Below are 20,148 nucleotides of genomic sequence, written 5' to 3' on the forward strand. Positions count from 1 at the left end.
AGGGGACCAACATTAAAGAGTTTAAGTAGCTCCCCCAAGGTCACCCAACTAGAAAGGTTACTTAAGCTTTCAAACAACTGTTGACAAGATCCTACACTGTAAACTTTCTTTTTTAAAAAATAGATTAGGGATTTCCTTGGCAGTCCAGTGGTTTAATTCCCCATGCTTCCAATGCAGGGGGCATGGGTTCAATCCCCGGTTGGGGAACTAAGATCCCATGTGCTGCGTGGCCAAAAAATAAAATAAAAAGACAAACTTTAAAACATAAGAATAGATTAGAATGTTTTTTTAATTGGATAAACTTTCTTTTAAACATTGAGATGCCATGAAATTTAGGGCATTGCTTGCTCAGGGACGGGAAGTGGGCAAAATGGTTGGTGGAGAATAATTTTGTGTAGCTCTCCAGTTTACAAAGTTCAATCACATTCGATATCATCATCCCACCAGCCTTTGAGGTAAGCAGGGGAGGGACTATTTGTCCCATTTTACAGATGAGGAAACAGGCTCAGAGAAGACCGATCCAAGTCACAGGGCATGAAGGTGGAGGGGCCTAAACTCAAAGCCTACTGGATCTCAAGGCCGCCAGTCCTGGAGGAGCCTTGATGCCAGAAGATGGGGTTGCTTAAGAGCTGGAGAAGAAGAGACAAGTGCAGGGATACTAGGCCCTCAGAACAGGCTGGGTGGAGCCAGGCAGTATCAGAAGGTGGGCTTTTTGTTCTGTGCCTTGTTTTCCTCAGTGCTGATGCTGAGTGGGCATGTGTGAGGGAGCTTTCAGGACCCCTCTCCCCTAGGGGCTTCCCTGGCTTTGGGGACGTCTCCTTGTAACCCCGAGGAAAAGGCACAGAAGAGCTAGAAGGAGAGAAATGGAGGAAGAAGGATCCAGAAAACAGCCCAACAGGCACCCACACGCACGTACCTGTCGCAGTGAGGACTGGCCGAATCAGGACTTTGTCCTCCTATTCACCTGTTTCACTCCTTCCAACCAGGCTGAGAGTCCTCGGGGGGGACGTCTGTCAAGTTAGCACCAGCTCCTGGGTCTCTGAGAAGCCAAACTTGGTCTTGTGCTGGCCAGTTTGTGCAGGGCATCGATATAGAACACATGGTATTTTACCACCGTCTCCTTGCTCAGGTTCTCAATCTTGGGCAGTGGTAGAGGCTTCCCAACTGCCAGGGGAGACGGAGAAGGGAAAGGGAAAGCATCGGGATGGCTCACTCTTCAGAATACGCCTCAGCCCTCAAGCCCAGGTTCTCCCCACGCTTCCCCGACCCCTGCGCTCATCCTGGCCAGTGACCTGCCTCTGGACATGGCCAGAGCCAAGGTCCAGCCTTGGAACCGGATCCTGTGTCCCAGATGAGGCCGCCAGCACAAGGGCCAACTCGCCAGTGGTGGTTACAGGCCGAGCGTAGGGCAGAAGGCCCCAGGAGTTCTCAAGGAAGCCGTGCCCGTAGAAAGCGCAAGGGTAGATGTATACCATACTCTGGAACCACTTTTGGAAGCGGTTAACGAAGCCCCCGGGAGTGAAAATCTGCTTTATGTAAGAGTTCTGTCTCCCCAGAGGCATAGGCAGGGATTAGAGCCACCTGCAGAACAAACGCATGCTCTCTGATGGTCAGAAAGGTAGGGACCCTGCTGAAAGCCAGACACGCTGACCACTAGTGGTCCCTGGGTCTCCCTGTAAGCTCCTCAGCCCCTAACCCAGCTGGGCCCAGGTCCAGGCTAGGTGGGAGGGCCTCGTGGTCCACCCCAAGCTGCCTCTGGGGGCAAAGTAGCAGCAAGCTAAGGGAAGCGAGTCCCAGACCCTCCTGTAAACCCACAAGGTCTGAAACACTGGAAGCTAAGACCCAAGGGCCATTTCTTTTCGGTTTCTTCCCTTCAGCCCACACGGTAATTTTGGCTTTCTCTGAGATAGGGTTGCAGCCAGTCACCTTTCACAAAGGGACTGGTCCAGATGAGATGCTAGTCCGAGGCAGATCAGGTTCTGGTTGGCCTGCTGGCCTTTCTTCAGAAGCAGAAATGCCTCTAGAACGTGACCCAGGCTCTACTCCACCACAGAAGCGGCTTTCCCCCTCCCTCTTTATATATCATTTCCTTAAAACCCCACTTCCTCCTTCCCCTCCTCTCCCCAGTCTGGACCAGAAGTGTCCTTACCCATGCCGAAGGGCTGTGCGTACAAAGCTGGTGCGGTCCTTCAAGACCAAGGTGGTAGATCCTGGCAGGCTGTATCTGCACTCAGCCAGGCCACTGACCACCACGATCAGCGTGTTGCCTGTGCCTCTACGGGTAAGCAGGAAGTCCACGGAGGACTGGCTCACAGAGCAGGCCCCTGGTGGTCAGAAAAAAACAAAAGATCATTGGTAATCTCCCAAAACTCCTAACTTTCCTCCCTACCTCTTCAAAGGAGGGGAGAGCCTCACATAAGGCAGCTGAACCTATGGTAGCTTTTCAGACCAGAGGGAATCACAGAATTGGCCTTGTTCTCACCCATTCACCCAACACCTCTTTCTGGGGGAGCCATTTATTTCTTTGGCTTTACATCCTAGGAGCCAACTCACCTGTAGACATGACATATTCTCTGAGGAAAGGCACCCAGAAAAAGGCCTCCAGTGTGAGGATATAAGGAGTGATGCCAGGAAAGATCTTGGAGAAGCCTGACTTCTCTGTGGCAAAGTGGCCAAAGCATGAGTGGGACATGAGCCCGTGAGGATGGCAGGCGAGGATGTAGTTGAGGCTAGGGGAGAGATCGTGAGTCTTCAAACGCTGTGGAGGAACGTGGGGTCAAGAGGGGTATAGCCAGGGAAGAGGACGCCTCTTCTGGCCAGAGACCTAGAAAGGAAAGGGCTGTCGTGTCTGGCTGGCCGTGCAGGTAGGGTAATACACAGCTCCGGGGAGCATCATCCCCAAGGGCCTCGATGTGAATGATGCCCCACCCTGACCCAGCCACTGCCACTGGAACCGGGGCTGGGCCTGGGGCCCAAGTGGAGATCTGCGGCTCCTCATCTTGAGTGGGAAGTAATCACAGTACTGTTTCCACAGGCACCAGTGCCTTACGCAGGTAAACCGGCAGCCACCTGAGAACACAGCCAGTGTAGCTGAGCTTAGGCCACCTCCGTTGTCTTCTTCAGAGCCAGAGTCAATGAGCTGTGAACAGTCCCTCACACTTGCCCGCCCTCTGGGGCTCTGTCCACCCCAAGGTCACACACCCCCTCAGCCAGGCTCACGCGACACTCTTACCTCCTCACCCAGCACTTGGCCTGCATGCCTGTGGCACCAACATCCCCGCTCTGGCCTTGGGAACCTGTTTTAGGTCTAGAAGGCAAGGTGTTTTCCTCCCCCACTTTGCTCGATGCAGTTAGCCCTCTCCCCCCAGGACCTGCTCCAGCACCACTCTGGGCTGCATTCAGTGGCAGGGAGCCAGCGGTGGGTCACGCTGATTTGGCCACCAAAGGTTGGGAGTCCTGGAAAGACAGAGCCAGGAATAGTCTTCCTCCAACTCACATTTCCCTCTCCACATCTCTGCAAGGCATCAGTGGAGGGAACACCAGAGAAAGAGGATACCCAACTTCAGCCAGGTTTGAGCACACGAGTTGGCAAACAAGAAACAAAGGAGAACCCACGCTGGGCTAGAATAAAGTATGGACCATGTTAAGCTCCAACAAGACAGGAACAATGTAGGTTAGAGTAGTTAGGACAGACTTCATGGAGATGAGTCACAGGGAGCCATGCTCAGGGTTCTTACTGGACTCAGTTTTTAAAACAGCTGTGAATAAGACTGTGTGAGAGAAAGTGGGTCAAAAGAAAGTTTAGAAAAGACAGAAAATACTCCTAATTGAATGTGGCAGAATAAACACACGTTTTTATCGTGACTCCTTGCTGGAGCCTCATGAAAATTACCACAAGGGTGTTTTAAAAGATAGAGATTCTGCAAGGAAAAGGAGAATCAGAGAGACGCTAACAGTGGGTGAGAGCTAGCAGCAAAATGTTTGCGTGCTGGACAGTGGACGGAAGAGGGATTAACTGAACCAGAAAGTTGAAATGTGGTTACCTGCAAGGGGTATGCGCACAAGAGCAAGCCTGTTTCCGCTGGAGAATCTAGGAAAGACGCAGAATTTGGAACCACCAGATGTCACAAAAAGCAGATGTGGGGCACAGGGCTTGATTGAAAGTCTATCAAAGAAGTAGTTAAAACCCCAGACCCCTTTCCCTCCGCTACACAGCTGGGTGATGGGAGGATAATTCTCTGAAAAAATGAACCAGAGACACTAAACTCAGATACTTACACTGGACACAGCTAAGATATTCTATATGCAGCCAAATTATTAATCAAGTATGAAGGGAGAATAAAGACAATCTCAGACATATAGTCTCAGAGAGTTTGTCTCCCACGTTCCTTTCTCAGGAAACAGCTGGAGGATGTGCTCACCATAATGAGGGAGTATAAAGCAAAACAGGATGGTATGGGATTCAGGTAAAGAAGTCCAACAAAAGATGGAAGTGAGCAGGGCCAGGACTAAGGTGAGGAGAGCAAGGCGCCTAGGGCACAAAATTCAAGGAGACATTCACTCTCAGGGTCGGGCAAGTACTGATCCAACACTTGTACAACCCTGAGAATGAATACCTTCTTAGATTGTGTACCCAAGGTGCCTCACGGGCCCTGGAGGTGACAGCGGTGCATGAGACCGGACTGTAACAGGAGGATGCTGGCCTCCAGCAGCGAGGTCCTCAAGGAAATTTTAAAAACGGTGGGGGTGGAAGAGACGAGACTTCTAGATTCCTGATGTGTTTGTGGAGAGTTTGGGTATGAATTAGTGACAACTGATAGATATCTAAGAGATAACTAAAGAAATTTAAAATGAAGCAATTATCCCAATCAAAAAATGTACAGAAGACCTAAAGAGACATTTCTCCAAAGAAGACATACAGATGGCCCAAAAGCACGCGAAAAGATGCTCAAGTCCGCTAATTATTAGAGAAATGCAAATCAAAGCTACAATGAGGTATCACCTCCCACCACTCAGAAGGGCCATCATCAAAATATATACAAACAATAAATGCTGGAGAGGGTGTGGAGAAAATGAACCCCCCTACACTGCTGGTGGGAAAGTAAATTCGTACAACCACTATGTACCAATTTACAGTACAGAGACTGTACAGTACAGTACATAGGACAGTATGGAGAACAGTATGGAGACTACTTAAAAAACTAAAAATAGAACTGCCATTTGATCCAGCAATCCTACTCCTGGGCATATATGCAGAGAAAAACATGGTCTGAAAGGATACATGCACCCCAATGTTCATTGCAGCTCTATTTACAATAGCCAAGACATGGAAGCAACCTAGATGTCCATCGACAGAGGAATGGATAAAGAAGACGTGTAGTACATATGTACAATGGAATATTACTCAGCCATAAAAAGGAACAGAGTTGGGACTTGACTTTTTCAAGAAATAAAGGGACGCATGGGTTTGTTCCATGTATCTTTCAGGTTTTGCTTGAACCCAGACAGAGTTGGGGACATCTTGGGAGGCAGTGTGGCCTCAGGAGGGGTGCCCTGTGGTGACACAAATCCTGGATCTGCCCCTTAGCATGAGTGTGACCACAGACAAGCCGTTGAGCTTCACCAGCCAAGTGGGGACAAGCTTCCACCTTATCTTTCTCACAGACTACGTGCGAGGGTCTTCTCTCAAGGCCATTAGGGTCCAAATGGATACGATTCCACTGCAGACTCGTAGGGTGAAGAGCTGGGAAGGCTCTGAGGGACAAACCCTGCAACTGTCACCTCCTGGGAGCCCAGGCCCAGCGCTCTTCTGCCTGCTCCAGGTTACCTCTCCATACAGCCCAAAGTCAAGCTCTATTGAAGAGGCCTCGGGGACACTTCTCCGTCCTCACCCCTCTTTCAGCCACTCTCCTTCTCTGCTCCATCTGCCCCTCGTCCAACTCACACATAGACCTGAACTCTCAGTCTCGCCTCCTCTCTTTCTCTCTCCCACATCTTCTGATCATCAAGTCCTTCTAATTCTACTCCAATTTCTTGAATCTCTGCTCTTCTCCCCTTCGCAATTACTTCTGAGCTGGCTGAAATCACCACAATCTCTGACCTGAACTAGAGCGACAGCCTCATCCTATAATCAGTTTGTGGGACGAGGGGAAGATGGCGGAAGAGTAAGGAGATCACCTTCCTCCCCACAAATACATCAGAAATACATCTACATGTGGAAGAGCTCCTACAGAACACCCACTGAATGCTGGCAGAAGACCTCAGACCGCGCAAAAGGCAAGAAACTCCCCACGTACCTGGGTAGGGCAAAAGAAAAAAGAATAGACAGAGACAAAAGAAGAGGGACGGGACCTGCACCAGTGGGAGGGAGCTGTGAAGGAGGAAAGGTTTCCACACACTAGGAAGCCCCTTTGCGGGCGGAGACTGAGGGTGGCGGAGGGGGAAAGGTTCGGGGCCGCGGAGGAGAGCACAACAACAGGGGTGCAGAGGCCGAAGCAGAGAGCATAGATGCTGGCTATGGTACTGTAGGTGCTGAAGCAAACCGTCCTTATGGGAGGGGGGGCCTGGAACAAAATTCTCTCTCTCTCTTTTTTTTTTTTTTTGGTACGCGGGCCTCTGACTGTCGTGGCTTACTCCCGTTGCGGAGCACAGGCTCCGGACGCGCAGGCCCAGCGGCCACGGCCCACGGGCCCAGCCGCGCCGCGGCATGTGGGATCTTCCCGGACCGGGGCACGAACCCGCGTCCCTTGCATCGGCAGGCGGACTCTCAACCGCTGCGCCACCAGGGAAGCCCAAGACTGTGTTTTTAACATCCATATTTTTCTGCCCCTTGGCTATATGTGTATGTGCATGCACACGCATGCGTGTGGTGAAATATATATATTTTTATATCCATAATCTCTGGCTACATACACACAAACTATTAACAGTGGTTACCTCTGAGGAGCAACATTCTGGACAAGACTGAGGAAGGGGAACTACCCGTCTAAAGGCTCCAGGCCCCGACATGGGCCTGGCCTGGGCTGGCCGTCCATAATGGTCATACTTCTCCCTCAACGCAGTGTCAGCTCCTAGGCCTTGGGGACTCTTCTCTCTCATGGGAACATGGTGACAGTGAGGGGAGGCAGTGGTAATGAGGCAAGTCTGTGGAGATAGGACAAGAGCTCAAGAAAGGGAACTCAGCTCTCACTGAGGAGAGGGCCCCAAGGCCTGGGCTGCATGGAGGGAGAGAGCAGAGGCCCGGCTGGGGCCCTGGTCCTCAGCGAGAGGCCACTCGGAGCTGACCTTTTTCCCCTTTCAGTCGAGACTGTTTACATACGCAGAAGGCCTGGCTTCCTCCTTCCTCTCTGGCTTAACATGTACTCTAGGGCCACGTCCACACCCAGCCTCCCAGTCAGCAGTAAGTAAGGAGATGCAGGAGCTAGGGACAGGAGCTCATAGGCCAGAATCAGGCGCCTTGTGGATTCAGCTCCCAGGCCAGCTCTTCCACTTGCTAACTCTGCAGTCGTGGATGGCCCACTTGTACTGCATGTACCTCAACTTCCTCATCTGTACAATGGAGATGATCAGGCATGTCAGGTGCTTAGAAGAGTATCTGGCATGAAAAACAAAAGTGCAGTAGATGTTAGTTAATACTATATGAGTGCAAGCTATCATTATGTGTGTGTGTAGCTATCAGTGTGTATTATTATGCATAGCAATAGCTTCTACCTCATAAGGTTGGCAGCAGGCTAAAATGAAACCATAGGTATGCAAATGCCTGGCACAAAGTAAGTAGCTGGTACATATGAATTCCTTTCTCCTGGTCTCTTCCAGCTCTGATTGCCCATAATTCCTAGGTTAACACTGATCTTTTTAGCATTCAGGTATCCTGATACCCACCCCAGGCAGGCATCTGAGCCCCCCAATCCCTGTTCTCCAGCTCACTCTCCCTATTGACTGGTAAGTCTCAGGCTCCCAGGGCCCACCTGCATTCTTCCTTCCCAGATATCTTCCAAGGTCATTTAGGTCATGACCCTGTCTCCAGACAAGTACTCCCCTAAACCACTTAAAAACTGAGAATTTTGGGCTTCCCTGGTGGCGCAGCGGTTGAGAGTCCGCCTGCTGATGCAGGGGACGCGGGTTCGTGCCCCGGTCCGGGAAGATCCCACATGCCGCAGAGCAGCTAGGCCCGTGAGCCATGGCCGCTGAGCCTGCGCGTCCAGAGCCTGTGCTCCACAACGGGAGAGGCCACAACAGTCAGAGGCCTGCATACCAAAAAAAAAAAAAAAAAAGAGAGAGAGAGAATTTTGTTCCAGGGCCCCCCTCCCATAGGGATGGTTTGCTTCAGCACCTACAGTACCATAGCCAGCATCTAAAGAACTTTCACAAAATATTTGTGGTGTGGATAGAAGGGGAAAACGGATGGATAAATGGATGAATTCTTTTGGACAAGAGGTTTTCAGAGCTCCCTCTGCCACCAGGACAACTGTCTCACACCGATGGTCTGCTCAGGTCCCCAGGGTTGCAGCTAAGCCCATTTCCTTGGCAAGCCTCAGTGGACCTGCTCCCCATCTCCCCCAGACATGCCTTCCAGGCCCCACTGACAACCCAGGAGGGCTCACTACACACACCGGCCACAGGGCTGGCTCTCACACACGTGCACACACATTCCTGCACAGGCAGGCACCCATACCCGTGTGCGCACTCACAGATTCCACGTGGACCATGCCCAAGCGCGTCAGGCTAGAGGCCCCGGGTGGCCAACTGTCCTGCTTTGCCTGAGATAACCCAGATTTCAGCATCGAGAGTCCCGCTAAACCCTATGAGCCCTCAGTCCCAGGCAAACCAGGACTTTTGGTCACCCTGCCAAAGGCCGAAGACTCACCAATAACCAAGGCGCTGAGGGCCCACTGGAAAAGAGCAAAGACCTCCAAGGCGGTCTTGAGGTCCTTCTTGGAGGGCAAGAGCATTATGGCCAGGGTCCCAGTGGCTCCTGGTAAGTGCAGTTGGGCTGGCCAGTCCCACCTGCTCAGGGGCTGGTGGGGTTTCCTCCCTTTGTGCTTTCTTCTTCAGCCCCTGCCTACTCTCCACCCCTGTCTAGTCTCCACCCCCTGCCTAGTCTCCACCCCCTAACCTGCCCTCCCCCCACCACAGGACCACAGGACTACATGCTGCGGCTGCTTGTCCAGTTCCTTCCAACCGTCTACCCACCTGCACTTTACCCATTTGGGCATGGCCCGGGCTATGATTGTGACACCCTCTTGCACACTTATGCAGAGAAGTGTAGCTGGAGCTCTGGTGTGGGAAGTGAGTGGAGATGAGGATGGGGCTGCTGTGAGGCCTCCAGAGCCAGTGTGGATGGGGGGAGAGGGGGCAGGGAGGAGCCCAGGGCACACGTGGCACCCCGAGTCTACATTTCGGTTTATGAGGCCCAGCTGTCTATGGTCTTTCGGTGACAACGTGATTGGGGAGGAGGACGTCACAGGTGGGGTGTGCCTGGCAGGTGCAGAGGAGCAGAAGCCTGGAGCTGAGTGAGTGAAAGGAGCTGAGGAGGTGACGTCAGAGAGCTTGACAGGGCCAGAGGGTGTAAGGCCTTGGCCTTCTCCTCTGACTGAAATGGGGTGTCAGTGTGGGGTTTTGAGCAGAAAAAGGAAAGGATTGCCTTCCGGTTTTAAAGGGCCAGGGAAGAAGGAGCCTTTTGAGGGAGGATGGCAATAATCCATGCAGATATGACGGTGGCTCAGGGCAGACTGGCGGGAGTCAGGATGGTGGGAAATGTTTGGATTCTGGGTGTCTCGTCCGATGCAGAGGCCCCACGTAAGCACTGTCCTCTCTGAGGCTCAGAAGCCTCTACAGGGGAGCCTCGCTGGTGAGTAACCCCCATGCGCTCCGCCTTGGCCTGCAAACCTTCCTTGCTTTCAGTTTCGTCCCATCCAGTCCTTCAGGAAATGTGTGGAGGGTGTTGAATGGTGGTGAAGGGGCTGCTGGGAAGGGAGGCTGAAAAGGGCAACGGAGACAATCTCTGAGTCAGGACACGGGGATGAGGAGTTTGGGCTTAATCCTGGGGACCCGGACGAGGTGCCATCAGCTTCTGACCAGGGATGGTGACTTGTGCCAAATGCCACAGAAGGACGACTGTCAGGCCCAGGGTGACTGTCAGGGTCCAGGGACCTAGCTGCCCCCATGATAGACACGCAGGCTCATCCCCCTCCTCCTAATACCTACTTGCAGGCCCAGTTCTGCAGCCACATAATGTAAGTGCATGGGCTCATGGGGACTTTCCCCAGCGCTGCAAGGCCTGCTGGCCCACATCTCTCGCCCTGCTAGACTGACTTCATTGTTTGGGGTAAGGGCAGCCCACTCCTTAGCCCGCCTCCTGTTGGGGAAACTTCCTGAGACTATCCCCCATCGGGGAACAAAGCTCCATAAACACTGAACACAGACGAGAAGCCAGGGACAGAAACAGCTCTGGCAGGTAAGAAACAGTCCCCCTAGGAGTTTGGGATTAACATATACACACTACTATATATAAAATAGATAACTAATAAGGACCTACTGTATAGCACAGGGAACTCTACTCAATATCTTGTAACAACCTATAATGGAAAAGAATCTGAAAAAGGATATATATATGCATATATATATATGTATATACATGTAATATATGTATCTATATATACCCACATATAACCAAATCACTTTGCTGTACACCTGAAACTAACACAACATTGTAAATCAACTATACTTCAATAAAAAAATTTTAAATTAAAATTAAGAAAAAGAGAACAGAAACAGTCCTGCCTGGGCCTCTGGTGTGGAGGGGGTGGGGGATAGGAGTCACTGGTAACAGCCAAGGTTCTGACTCGGTCTCTGGGTGGATAGCAGGGAAGGAAATGCAAGAGGACGAGACTTCTTGCAAGGCTGACAGAGCAAATTAGAAGCTTAGCTCGGGCCACCATCTGTGAGAGGTGCCTGTGGGGCAAGCAGGCCCTGTGACGTCACATGAAGCTGGCTGCCTGTTTCTAAAGTGTGTTCTGCTGACCCTGGGCTTCCAGAGACCTGCTGCCGGGGCAACTGCAGCGGGGGCTGAGCAAAGGGCTCTGGAGTTGCCAGCTCCCGCTTGAAAGAGAGCACCAGCTCTCTTTTACCCTGCTTCCAATTGGAATTCCAGGAAAGATTCTACTGGACAAAAGGATGGGGGTGGGGGCGGGGAAGGAGAAGCCTCCGCGAGGCCCTGGGGAGCCTAGCAGGGAAAAGATCTGCACTTCCCTGCCAAGGAGAAGCTGCCTCCGTCTGGCCCAGGTGGGCTGTGGGCCAAATGCACGGGGCCCAGGGACACGTCCAGGGGCAGAGCCAAGGCAGCAAGTGGAGACTGCAGCCAGCCCGAAAAGAGAGGACGCTCTGCCCGCCACAGAGGAAGAACGCCTGGCCGCTGAGTGGTCTCTGTCTCCACAGAGCTGGCCCTGAGGGGGATCCTCATTCATACTCAGCCCAGCCCTGAGGACTTGGGTTTTGTTATTCTTGCCTCTTCATGCATCTGTCCATCCACTGACCTTGACTCCTCCACCTCCCACCCTGGTCTGGGAGCTCTCAGGGGCAGAAACTGGGTGGTACTGGGTCTTACTCTTCTCACGTGCTCAGCCCCTAACACAGGCTACATGGCAGGCACGCACTGGTGTTCATTATAAAAATGCCTGAGTGGGTGGAGGCCTGACCCATTTGCCTGGCACTGGGCAAATCTCTGGGGTTTGTCTTCCTCAAATGTAAATAGGAGATGAATACCCCCTCTCGGACTTGTGAGAATCCACATAAGGAACAGATGGTCAGTCACTTTGTGAGCTGTGAAATGGTGTCCACATGTAGGTTGCTGCTGTCACTGTCCTTAAGAGGAGGGATGGGCACTGAAGAAAGAAAGCCCAGAGTCTGGGCCTGCCCTGGGATGGGTTTCCCTCCAAGCAGTGTTACCTTGGCAAATGAGTGTCAAAAACGTAAGAGCAGAATCAATGACAGCAAGAGTGTTTGGAATATTATAGAAACTCTGACTTCCCATCTGCACAGAGAAAGCCGTGTGCCCAGCTGATGCATCTGCATGCATCCCACCATCCTAACACCAAAGAGAAAAATGGTGAAGGCTCTTTGGGGACTTCTTGTTCTTAGTCTTATCCTCCTCCATCATCTCCCCACCCCATCCTTTTAAAATCCCTAGAGATTCTGAGGCTCAGAGACTGTCAGAGCTGGAAGGACTCTCCAAGGTTTCTAATCCCAAGTTACTCACGGAGGGCTCCTCATGGCTGTCATCGAGTGCCCTGCCAGTGAAATCCTTCTTCCTGCTCTCAGACCGAGGCGCAGCTCTCCACTGGTCCTACTCTGCTCCCCTGGAAACAGACAAAAAAAACAAAGCTAGTCCTTCCCTAACATAGCAGTTTTTACCCCACCCTCATAGGGTTCCCAGATAGAATACAGGATGCCAGTTAAATCTGAATTTCACATAAACAACGAATAATGTTTTAGTATAAATATGTCCCAAATATTGCATGGGACATACTTATACTAAAACATTCACTGTTCACCTGAAATTCAAATTTAATGGAGTCTTGTGTCTTTATTTGCTAAACTTGGTAACCCTCAGTCCCAGGATCATGTGGTCAGCAGTTGACTTTTTCTGCCACATCCAGAGAGCAGACCCCACTCAGTGACCTAGGGAGGCCCGTGGGTCACCTCCAATTTCTCAGCTGACCCAGAGATCATGGTAGCTCCCATCTTCTGCACTTAATGGTTTAGTCAAATTCTTTCAAAGTTGTCCTCACTATGCTAGGGGGTTTTTCCTGCACACTTCACACCCACACCCATCCCATCCAACTCTTCTGCTTGTTGGGCAGGGCTTTCTTGTTCAAGTTCCAGTCTCCCTTTCTCACAGCTGGCAAACTAAGAATGATCAGGAGGTGGAGGCTGACCGAGAAACCAAAACAGGCCATTAGGGATGGGGGCAGGAAAGGCCAAGACTGACTCAGCTGGAAGGTGCCAGAGGACTGGAGATGGCTGCTCTCCTCTGCCCTGGTGGGCAACAGGGACCTTTTCTATTTCCAAAGGGACCCCAGGATTTGGGGGGCTCACATGGCCATCTCTCCCAGAAGACTAACCCTTACATCTAACCTCATGCCACTGGTGACAGTAACGAGTCTCACACTCTCCTACATGAACGCATGTGATCCCTTAGCAGACGGGGAAGGAGAAGCTACACTGAGTATATAGACCATTGATAAGGAGGAAAAAAGGAAGAAACAGGGCTGGGACCCTAGTCAAGAGCAAGATTGTTCCAAAGCTCAGCTTTAACTTTGCATGCCATTCTGCAGTTCCTTGTTTTTTGTTTTGTTTCATTATTTTAGGTACAGTTCTTATTTTATTGCAAGGCACACAATCATATATACAATGCATAATTATCACCTTCTAAGTACAAGATATAAAGAATATACATTAAAGACTATGTGGATATGCTTCTGTTTCAGAGAAGAAAACTGCCTTAGGGCAAGCAGGTTCATGCCCTTTTGGGAACAGATTTTCATATTCATGCTGAATCTTCCAGACAGCTCTTGCTTAGAAAATAAATCTCACTGAGTGGACATACAATCTTGTCACAGTTTTCTCCTTAAAAAGCTCTAATTTAAAGCCAGCCAATGTATTCCTGTTATCCCAGTTATTCTTCTTATGTCCCAGTACTAGATAAAACACCTATAAATTGCCCGATAACAGTTATACAGATTTAAGAACTTTATTTCTCAGTAAGGCATCACAGAATGAAACCATTTTCTTAAGACTTATGTGAATTTTCCTTGATTTTTTCAAAACTATCTTTCCAAACTATGTTTCCTTTTTAGTATTAAGTCTGGAGTTTTGACTTAAACTCTACATAGGGGATACATCCAGATTCATAAGAGTAAAACAAGACGCTAACAGTGGTTCTACTCTTCTTCCAGTCAGAATTACGGTTTTTCATCCTCATTGCCGCCTTCTGCACAGTTTTATTTCTCTGCAATTTTCTGACCCCTCACTAGGTCCTGTCTTCCAGTTCTTGCCAGGGACGGGAGAAGGGACTCATGAAGGAAGCTGAATTCAAGGTTAGATATGTGCAGTTCTGGTCCCAAAGAGATACAGTGGACAGTACACTCCTTGCTGTGATTGGAGAACAGGAACATGACGAGATGGGACACAGACACACACTCTCACACACTGTGCATGCACACAGTATCCACACATGCACACACACACAATGCACACGCACACATACACTCAACTCTCACACACACGCATACACACCTTTGACAAAGAAACATATTTGTGTAAGAGATATTTTTCCTAACATACATGATTCACTTTAACATCCTTTAAAGCACTGCCCTAAAATGACCCTAAAATTACATACCCGTCCTCTCGTCGTCTGCTTTGGGGACTCTGGTGCTTCCAACAATGGAGAAGCTTTGGAACACCGTGACCTCACGGGCACTGAGAGCTGTTTCTCTCTCTCCTGGGGCTGCAAACTTAGCCACAAAGAGATGCAGGACGCTCAGGTTAATCTTTAGACTGCAATAAAGGCAAGATGCTATGAGGGCATGTGGAGTGTGAATTTAAAGAGATTGTCATATTTCCCACATCAGCAGGGTTTGTTCCTGGAACCCTCCATTTAAATATCCCTCCCGTATGATGGCCAAAATTTTTAACCATAGGGTGAATGTCAACCAGTATTTAAGCCATGCCTATTTACTTTTAGTTATAAGAATACAAGGACACCTAAGAAAATCAATGAAATGTAAGAAATGCTCAAAAGAGCGCTTCATTTTCATCAGGGAAAACCTTGCCCCACTGCCTTCACTCAGCTGTGCTAGGTGCCATGAAAATCTGCAAAGTAGACAAACATCATCACAGTAAAATTCTGAAACCACGTACAAACTCTTCCATGCAAGGTATGTTTCCAAAAGGAAAGAATACACACACAAGAGAGAAAGTACTCGGTAAACAGAACCTATCGATGTAGTGATGGCGGTAGTTTTATAGTCTATACATTTGATTTTCCTATAAGTTCCAGAGGATGCTGCCCTAATAACATACGAACTTAAAGAAGAGATGGGTGTTATTTCTAAATTAGCCCTTTCTTCTGCCCAGGCAAATTACAGAAAAAGCCATTACCTTGAAACCATACGTTTCTGCAGTTCCTTGTTTTTTGACTGTCTTCCCCTACTTGGCTATAAGCTCCTTGAGGTTAGGGATCTTTGTCTACTGTGTTCATGGTTATATCCACAGTGCCTAGCACAGTGCCTGGCATCTCGTAGGACTGATAAATGGTGGCTGACCGAATGAGAAAAGCAGTTCAAGCATAGGAGTACAGTCAAGGACAAGGCTGGGGTCAGTATAGAAACCCAGCATGAACAGAGCAGGAAACTCTTATGACCTTAGAGCCTGAAGGGACAGGTGGGAGGGTGAGGAAAGAACAAATCCTCAGAAAGATACCCAAAATACCTTCAGTGAGGTTGGCTTCCTGTTGCTCAATCTCCCAGCCTCCTTACTCACACTCCAACACCTACACCCCAGCGATATAATCCTGCATCTCCGAGTGCTGGGGAGTGATTCTCCAGATGCATAGGAGCTGTGAGCATCTGTAGCATCCAGGATGAGATGATTTCCTCACATCTTCTCTCTTTACACCAAAATACCATTGTATGCTGTTGTTTCTAATTAGGAAAACTTGAATATAATGGCTTGTGTTTGACAATTTCTCAGCAGCCCTTGAGCTCACTGGAAATCTCCCTCTGATGTGAGCTAGGAACCCAGTCCAGACAGACACTTAAGGACCTATAAACTCTGAACTAATGAGTATGCTGATTACCATGGAAACTGCTGTCTCTGCTGGCCTATGAAGGGGAGGAGGACTGGCGGTGATGAAATGAAATGGGTAGGATGTGTGAGAATGGAGTGGGGGCAGGAGATGGGAGGTAGGGACTGGGGTAAGGTAGAGGAAAGGAACTTCCATTTATTACTGTCTTCCTCGGTGCCGGACACTGAACTGGGTGCCTGACATACATTTGATCATCACAGCCCCCTGCAAGAGAGGCATTAATTCTTTTCCCCTCCCACCTCACCAACTGGCAAAGCATATGCTGTTGATCAACAAGATGACCTATCACCATTCCCACTGCTTCTTATTGGAAAAGATAACCTTGAACTCCCTGCCAACTAATCCTTATCAAAAACTCAGCTGTGGACGTTACTGAGCTCTGCCCACCAGAGCAACAGCCAGCTCTACCCACCACCATTCTCCCCCATCAGGAAACTTGCACAAGCCTCTTAGATAGCCTCATCCACCAGAGGGCAGACAGCAGAAGCAAGAAGAATTACAATCCAGCAACCTGTGGAACAAAAACCACATTCACAGAAAGATAGACAAGATGAAAAGGCAGAGAGCTATGTACCATATGAAGGAACAAGAGAAAACCCCAGAAAAACAACTAAATGAAGTGGAAATAGGCAACCTTCCAGGAAAGGCATTCAGAATAATGATAGTGAAGATAATCCAGGACCTCAGAAAAAGAATAGAGGCAAAGATCGAGAAGATGCAAGAAATGTTTAACAGAGACCTAGAAAAATTAAAGAACAAACAAGTAGAGATGAACAATACAATAACTGAAATGAAAACTACACTAGAAGGAATAAATAGCAGAATAACTGAGGCAGAAGAACGGATAAGTGACCTGGAAAACAGAGAGATGGAATTCACTGCTACAGAACAGAATAAAGAAAAAAGAATGAAAAGAAATGAAGACAGCCTAAGAGACCTCTAGGACAACATTAAGCACAATAATGTTCACATTATGCTGTGAACAGGGGTCCCAGAAGGAAAAGAGAGAAAGGACCGAAGAAAATATTTGAAGAGATTATACTTGAAAACTTCCTTAACATGGGAAAGGAAATAGCCACCCAAGTCCAGGAAGTGCAGAGACTCCCATACAGGATAAACCCAAGGAGAAACATGCGAGACACATAGTAATCAACTTGGCAAAAATTAAAGAAAAATTATTGAAAGCAGCAGGGGAAAAACGACAGATAATGTACAAAGGAACTCCCATAAGGTTAACAGCTGATTTCTCAGCAGAAACTCTATAAGCAAGAAGGGAGTGGCATGACATATTTAAAGTGATGAAAGGGAAGAACCAACAACCAAGATTATTCTACCCAGCAAGGATCTCATTCAGGTTCGATGGAGAAATCGATTAGCCCCACAACTATTAAGGAAAACAAGTTTGTAATTTTAATGCTCCCCCAACAGCAATCTTTTGGCCCAGATGTTTTCACAGAAGAATCCCACCAAACACTGAAAGAATTAACACTGTACATAATCTCTTCTAGAAAAACTGTTACATAATCTCTTCTAGAAAAAAATTCATTTTATGAAGCTAGTATTACCCTAATATCAAAACCAAACAAAACAGTACTGAAAGAGAAACCTACAGGCAAATATCTCTCATGAAGGTAGATTTTTAAATCCCTAATAAAATATTAGCAAATAGAATTGAGCAATGTATATAAAGAATTGTAAACCATGACCAAATGGGGTTAATTTCAGGGATGCAAGACTGGTTCAATACTTGACAGTACATCGACATAAGCCACCATATTAATAAGCTAAAGAAGAAAAATCACACAAACAATTCAATTGATACAGAAAAATATATTTGACAAAATACAATACCCATTCATATTACAAAAAAAGTCTCAGAAAAATAGAGAGGGGAATTTCCTCAACTTGATAAAGATCATCTACCAAAAAAACCCATAAAAACCCTGCAGCTAATTCATACTTAATGTTGAAAGATGAAATGCTTTCCCCCAAGACCCAGAACAAAGCGAGCCTGCCCGCCCTCACCACTCTTATTCAATATAGTGCTAGAAGTTATAATCAGTGCAATAAGGCAAAAAAGGGAAATGAAAGGATACAGACTGGAAATATGAAATAAAACTGTCCCTATTCACGGGCCAACATGATTCTCTACATAGAAAATTCCAACGAATCTACCAAAAAGAAATAAAATATAAAACACCTAGAAATAGTAAGTCAGTTGAACAAGGTCATAGAATACAAGATGAACATACAAAAGTCAACTGTATTTCTGTATGCTAGCGATGCACATGTGAACACCAAAATTAAAAATACAATACCATTTACAATCACTCAAAGAATGAAATGCTTAAATGTAAATCTAGCAAAATATGTGCAGGACATATATGCTGAATATTATAAAACATTCATGAAAAAGATCAATGAAAATTTAAATAAATGGAGATACATACCCAGGTGTTCATGGATTGGAAAACTCAACGTAGTAAAGATGTCAATTCTCCTCAAATTAATATATGGCTCTAACACAATCCCTATGAAAATCCCAGAAAGATTTTTTTGTAGATATAGTCAAGATTATTCTAAAATTTATATGGAAGGTCAAAGAATTAGAATAGCTAAAACATTTATGAAAAAAGAATAAAATTGAAGGAAAGGGTCTACCTATATTCAAGATTTATTCCATCGTAATCAAGACTATGGTGTTGGAGGAGGGATAGACACATTGGTCAACGGAAAAGAATAGAGAATCCAGAAATAGACATACACAAATATGCCTAGCTGATTTTTGACAAAGATGCGAAACCAATTCAATGGAGGAAGCATAGCATTTCCAGCAAATGATGCTGGAGGAATTGGACCACCACAGGCAAAAGAACCTTGGCTTAAGCCTCAAACTTTACGTGAAAATCGACACAAAACAGATCACAGATTTCAACTTAAAACCCAAAACTATAAAACTTTTAGTAAAAAAAGCAAAAGGACAAATTCTTTGGTATCTAGAGTTAGACAAAGAGTTCTTGACACCAAAACCATGACTTAGAGAGGAAAAAATTGATAAATTGGACTTCATCGAAATTTAAAACTTTTGCTCTGAGAGACACCAAGACATGAAAAGACAAGTTACAATGTGGGAGAAAATACTTGCAAAGCACATATCCAACAAGGAACAAGTATCTAGAATATAGAAAGAAGTCTCAAAACTCAGTGGTAAAACACAGTCCAGTTATAAAATGGGCAAATGACATAAAGATTTTACCCAAGAGGATACAGCACAGATGGCAAATGGGCACATGAAAAGATGAACATGATTAGCCACCAGGGAAACACAAATTAAAACCACAGTGAGATGTCACTACACATCTATCAGAATGACTAAAAATAAAAAATTATGACAACACCAAATGCTGGTGAGGATGCAGAGAAACTGGATTCCGCATACACTGCTGGTGAGAATGCACAATGGTACAACCACTCTGGAAAATAGCTTCTTAAAAAACTAAACATACACTTATAATATGACCCAGAAATTGCACTCGTGGGCATTTTCTCCCAGAGAAATGAAGCCCTGTGCTCACACAAAAAAACCTGTATATGGGTGTTTATAGCAGGGGTTCTAACAACCCCAAACTGGAAACAACCCAGAGGTCCTTCAACAGGTGAATGGTTAAATGAACTACAGTACATCCATATCATGGAATCCTGCTTAGCAATAAAAACGACTGAAGTTTGGATATATGTAAAAACTTGGACAAATGTCCACTTTCCTCCTTTGTAACAAGGAGGAGCCTTCCGGTTTGGGAATTCAAGATACAGATGAGCAGAGTGGGGCAGGATGAGAGCATGTTTGAAAGAGCTTAGGGATTTTATTTTACTTTATTTTATTTTATTTTTTAGAACTTTTAGAGATTCAAAATAATCAGAAGGAAGTGGCTTGATGAAGGCCAACTGTCGTGCTTCATGGGAGCCCATTTTGGAAGCTGGGAACCCAGGAGAAGGGGAGTTTAGGGTAGGTGCATTCTGTTGGCACAAGACCAAGTCTGCTCAGCCGTAGTGAACTTTCAGGTTGTTGCTTTCTCACACTGAGATGGGACAGGGTGGATTTGAGGTCTAAACTGAAAGGATTCTGTGTTCCCAGGAACATAAGGAAATATCTTTGTTCTGATACACAAAATTAAGGGTTCAGGGCTTCCCTGACGGCACAGTGGTTGAGAGTCCGCCTGCCGATGCAGGGGACACGGGTTCGTGCCCGGTCCGGGAAGATCCCACGTGCCGCGGAGCGG

The 20,148-nt window shown here is 47.5% G+C and overlaps 1 protein-coding gene across 1 annotated transcript; it reads right to left on the reverse strand.

Moving 5' to 3' along the window:
* Positions 1-1,018: 1,018 nt before the first annotated feature.
* AWAT2 (acyl-CoA wax alcohol acyltransferase 2) lies at positions 1,019-8,951 on the reverse strand. The gene is made up of 6 exons (XM_032618911.1): positions 8,867-8,951; positions 4,044-4,090; positions 2,554-2,758; positions 2,150-2,324; positions 1,268-1,548; positions 1,019-1,164 (listed from the first exon to the last, which is right to left on the reverse strand). The coding sequence occupies exons 1-6, from the start codon at positions 8,949-8,951 to the stop codon at positions 1,019-1,021; spliced, it is 939 nt and encodes a 312-aa protein (XP_032474802.1).
* Between the last annotated feature and the right edge of the window lie 11,197 nt (positions 8,952-20,148).

This window comes from Phocoena sinus, chromosome X, assembly GCF_008692025.1.
Source record: "Phocoena sinus isolate mPhoSin1 chromosome X, mPhoSin1.pri, whole genome shotgun sequence".
In the NCBI taxonomy this organism is placed as follows: Eukaryota; Metazoa; Chordata; class Mammalia; order Artiodactyla; family Phocoenidae; genus Phocoena; species Phocoena sinus.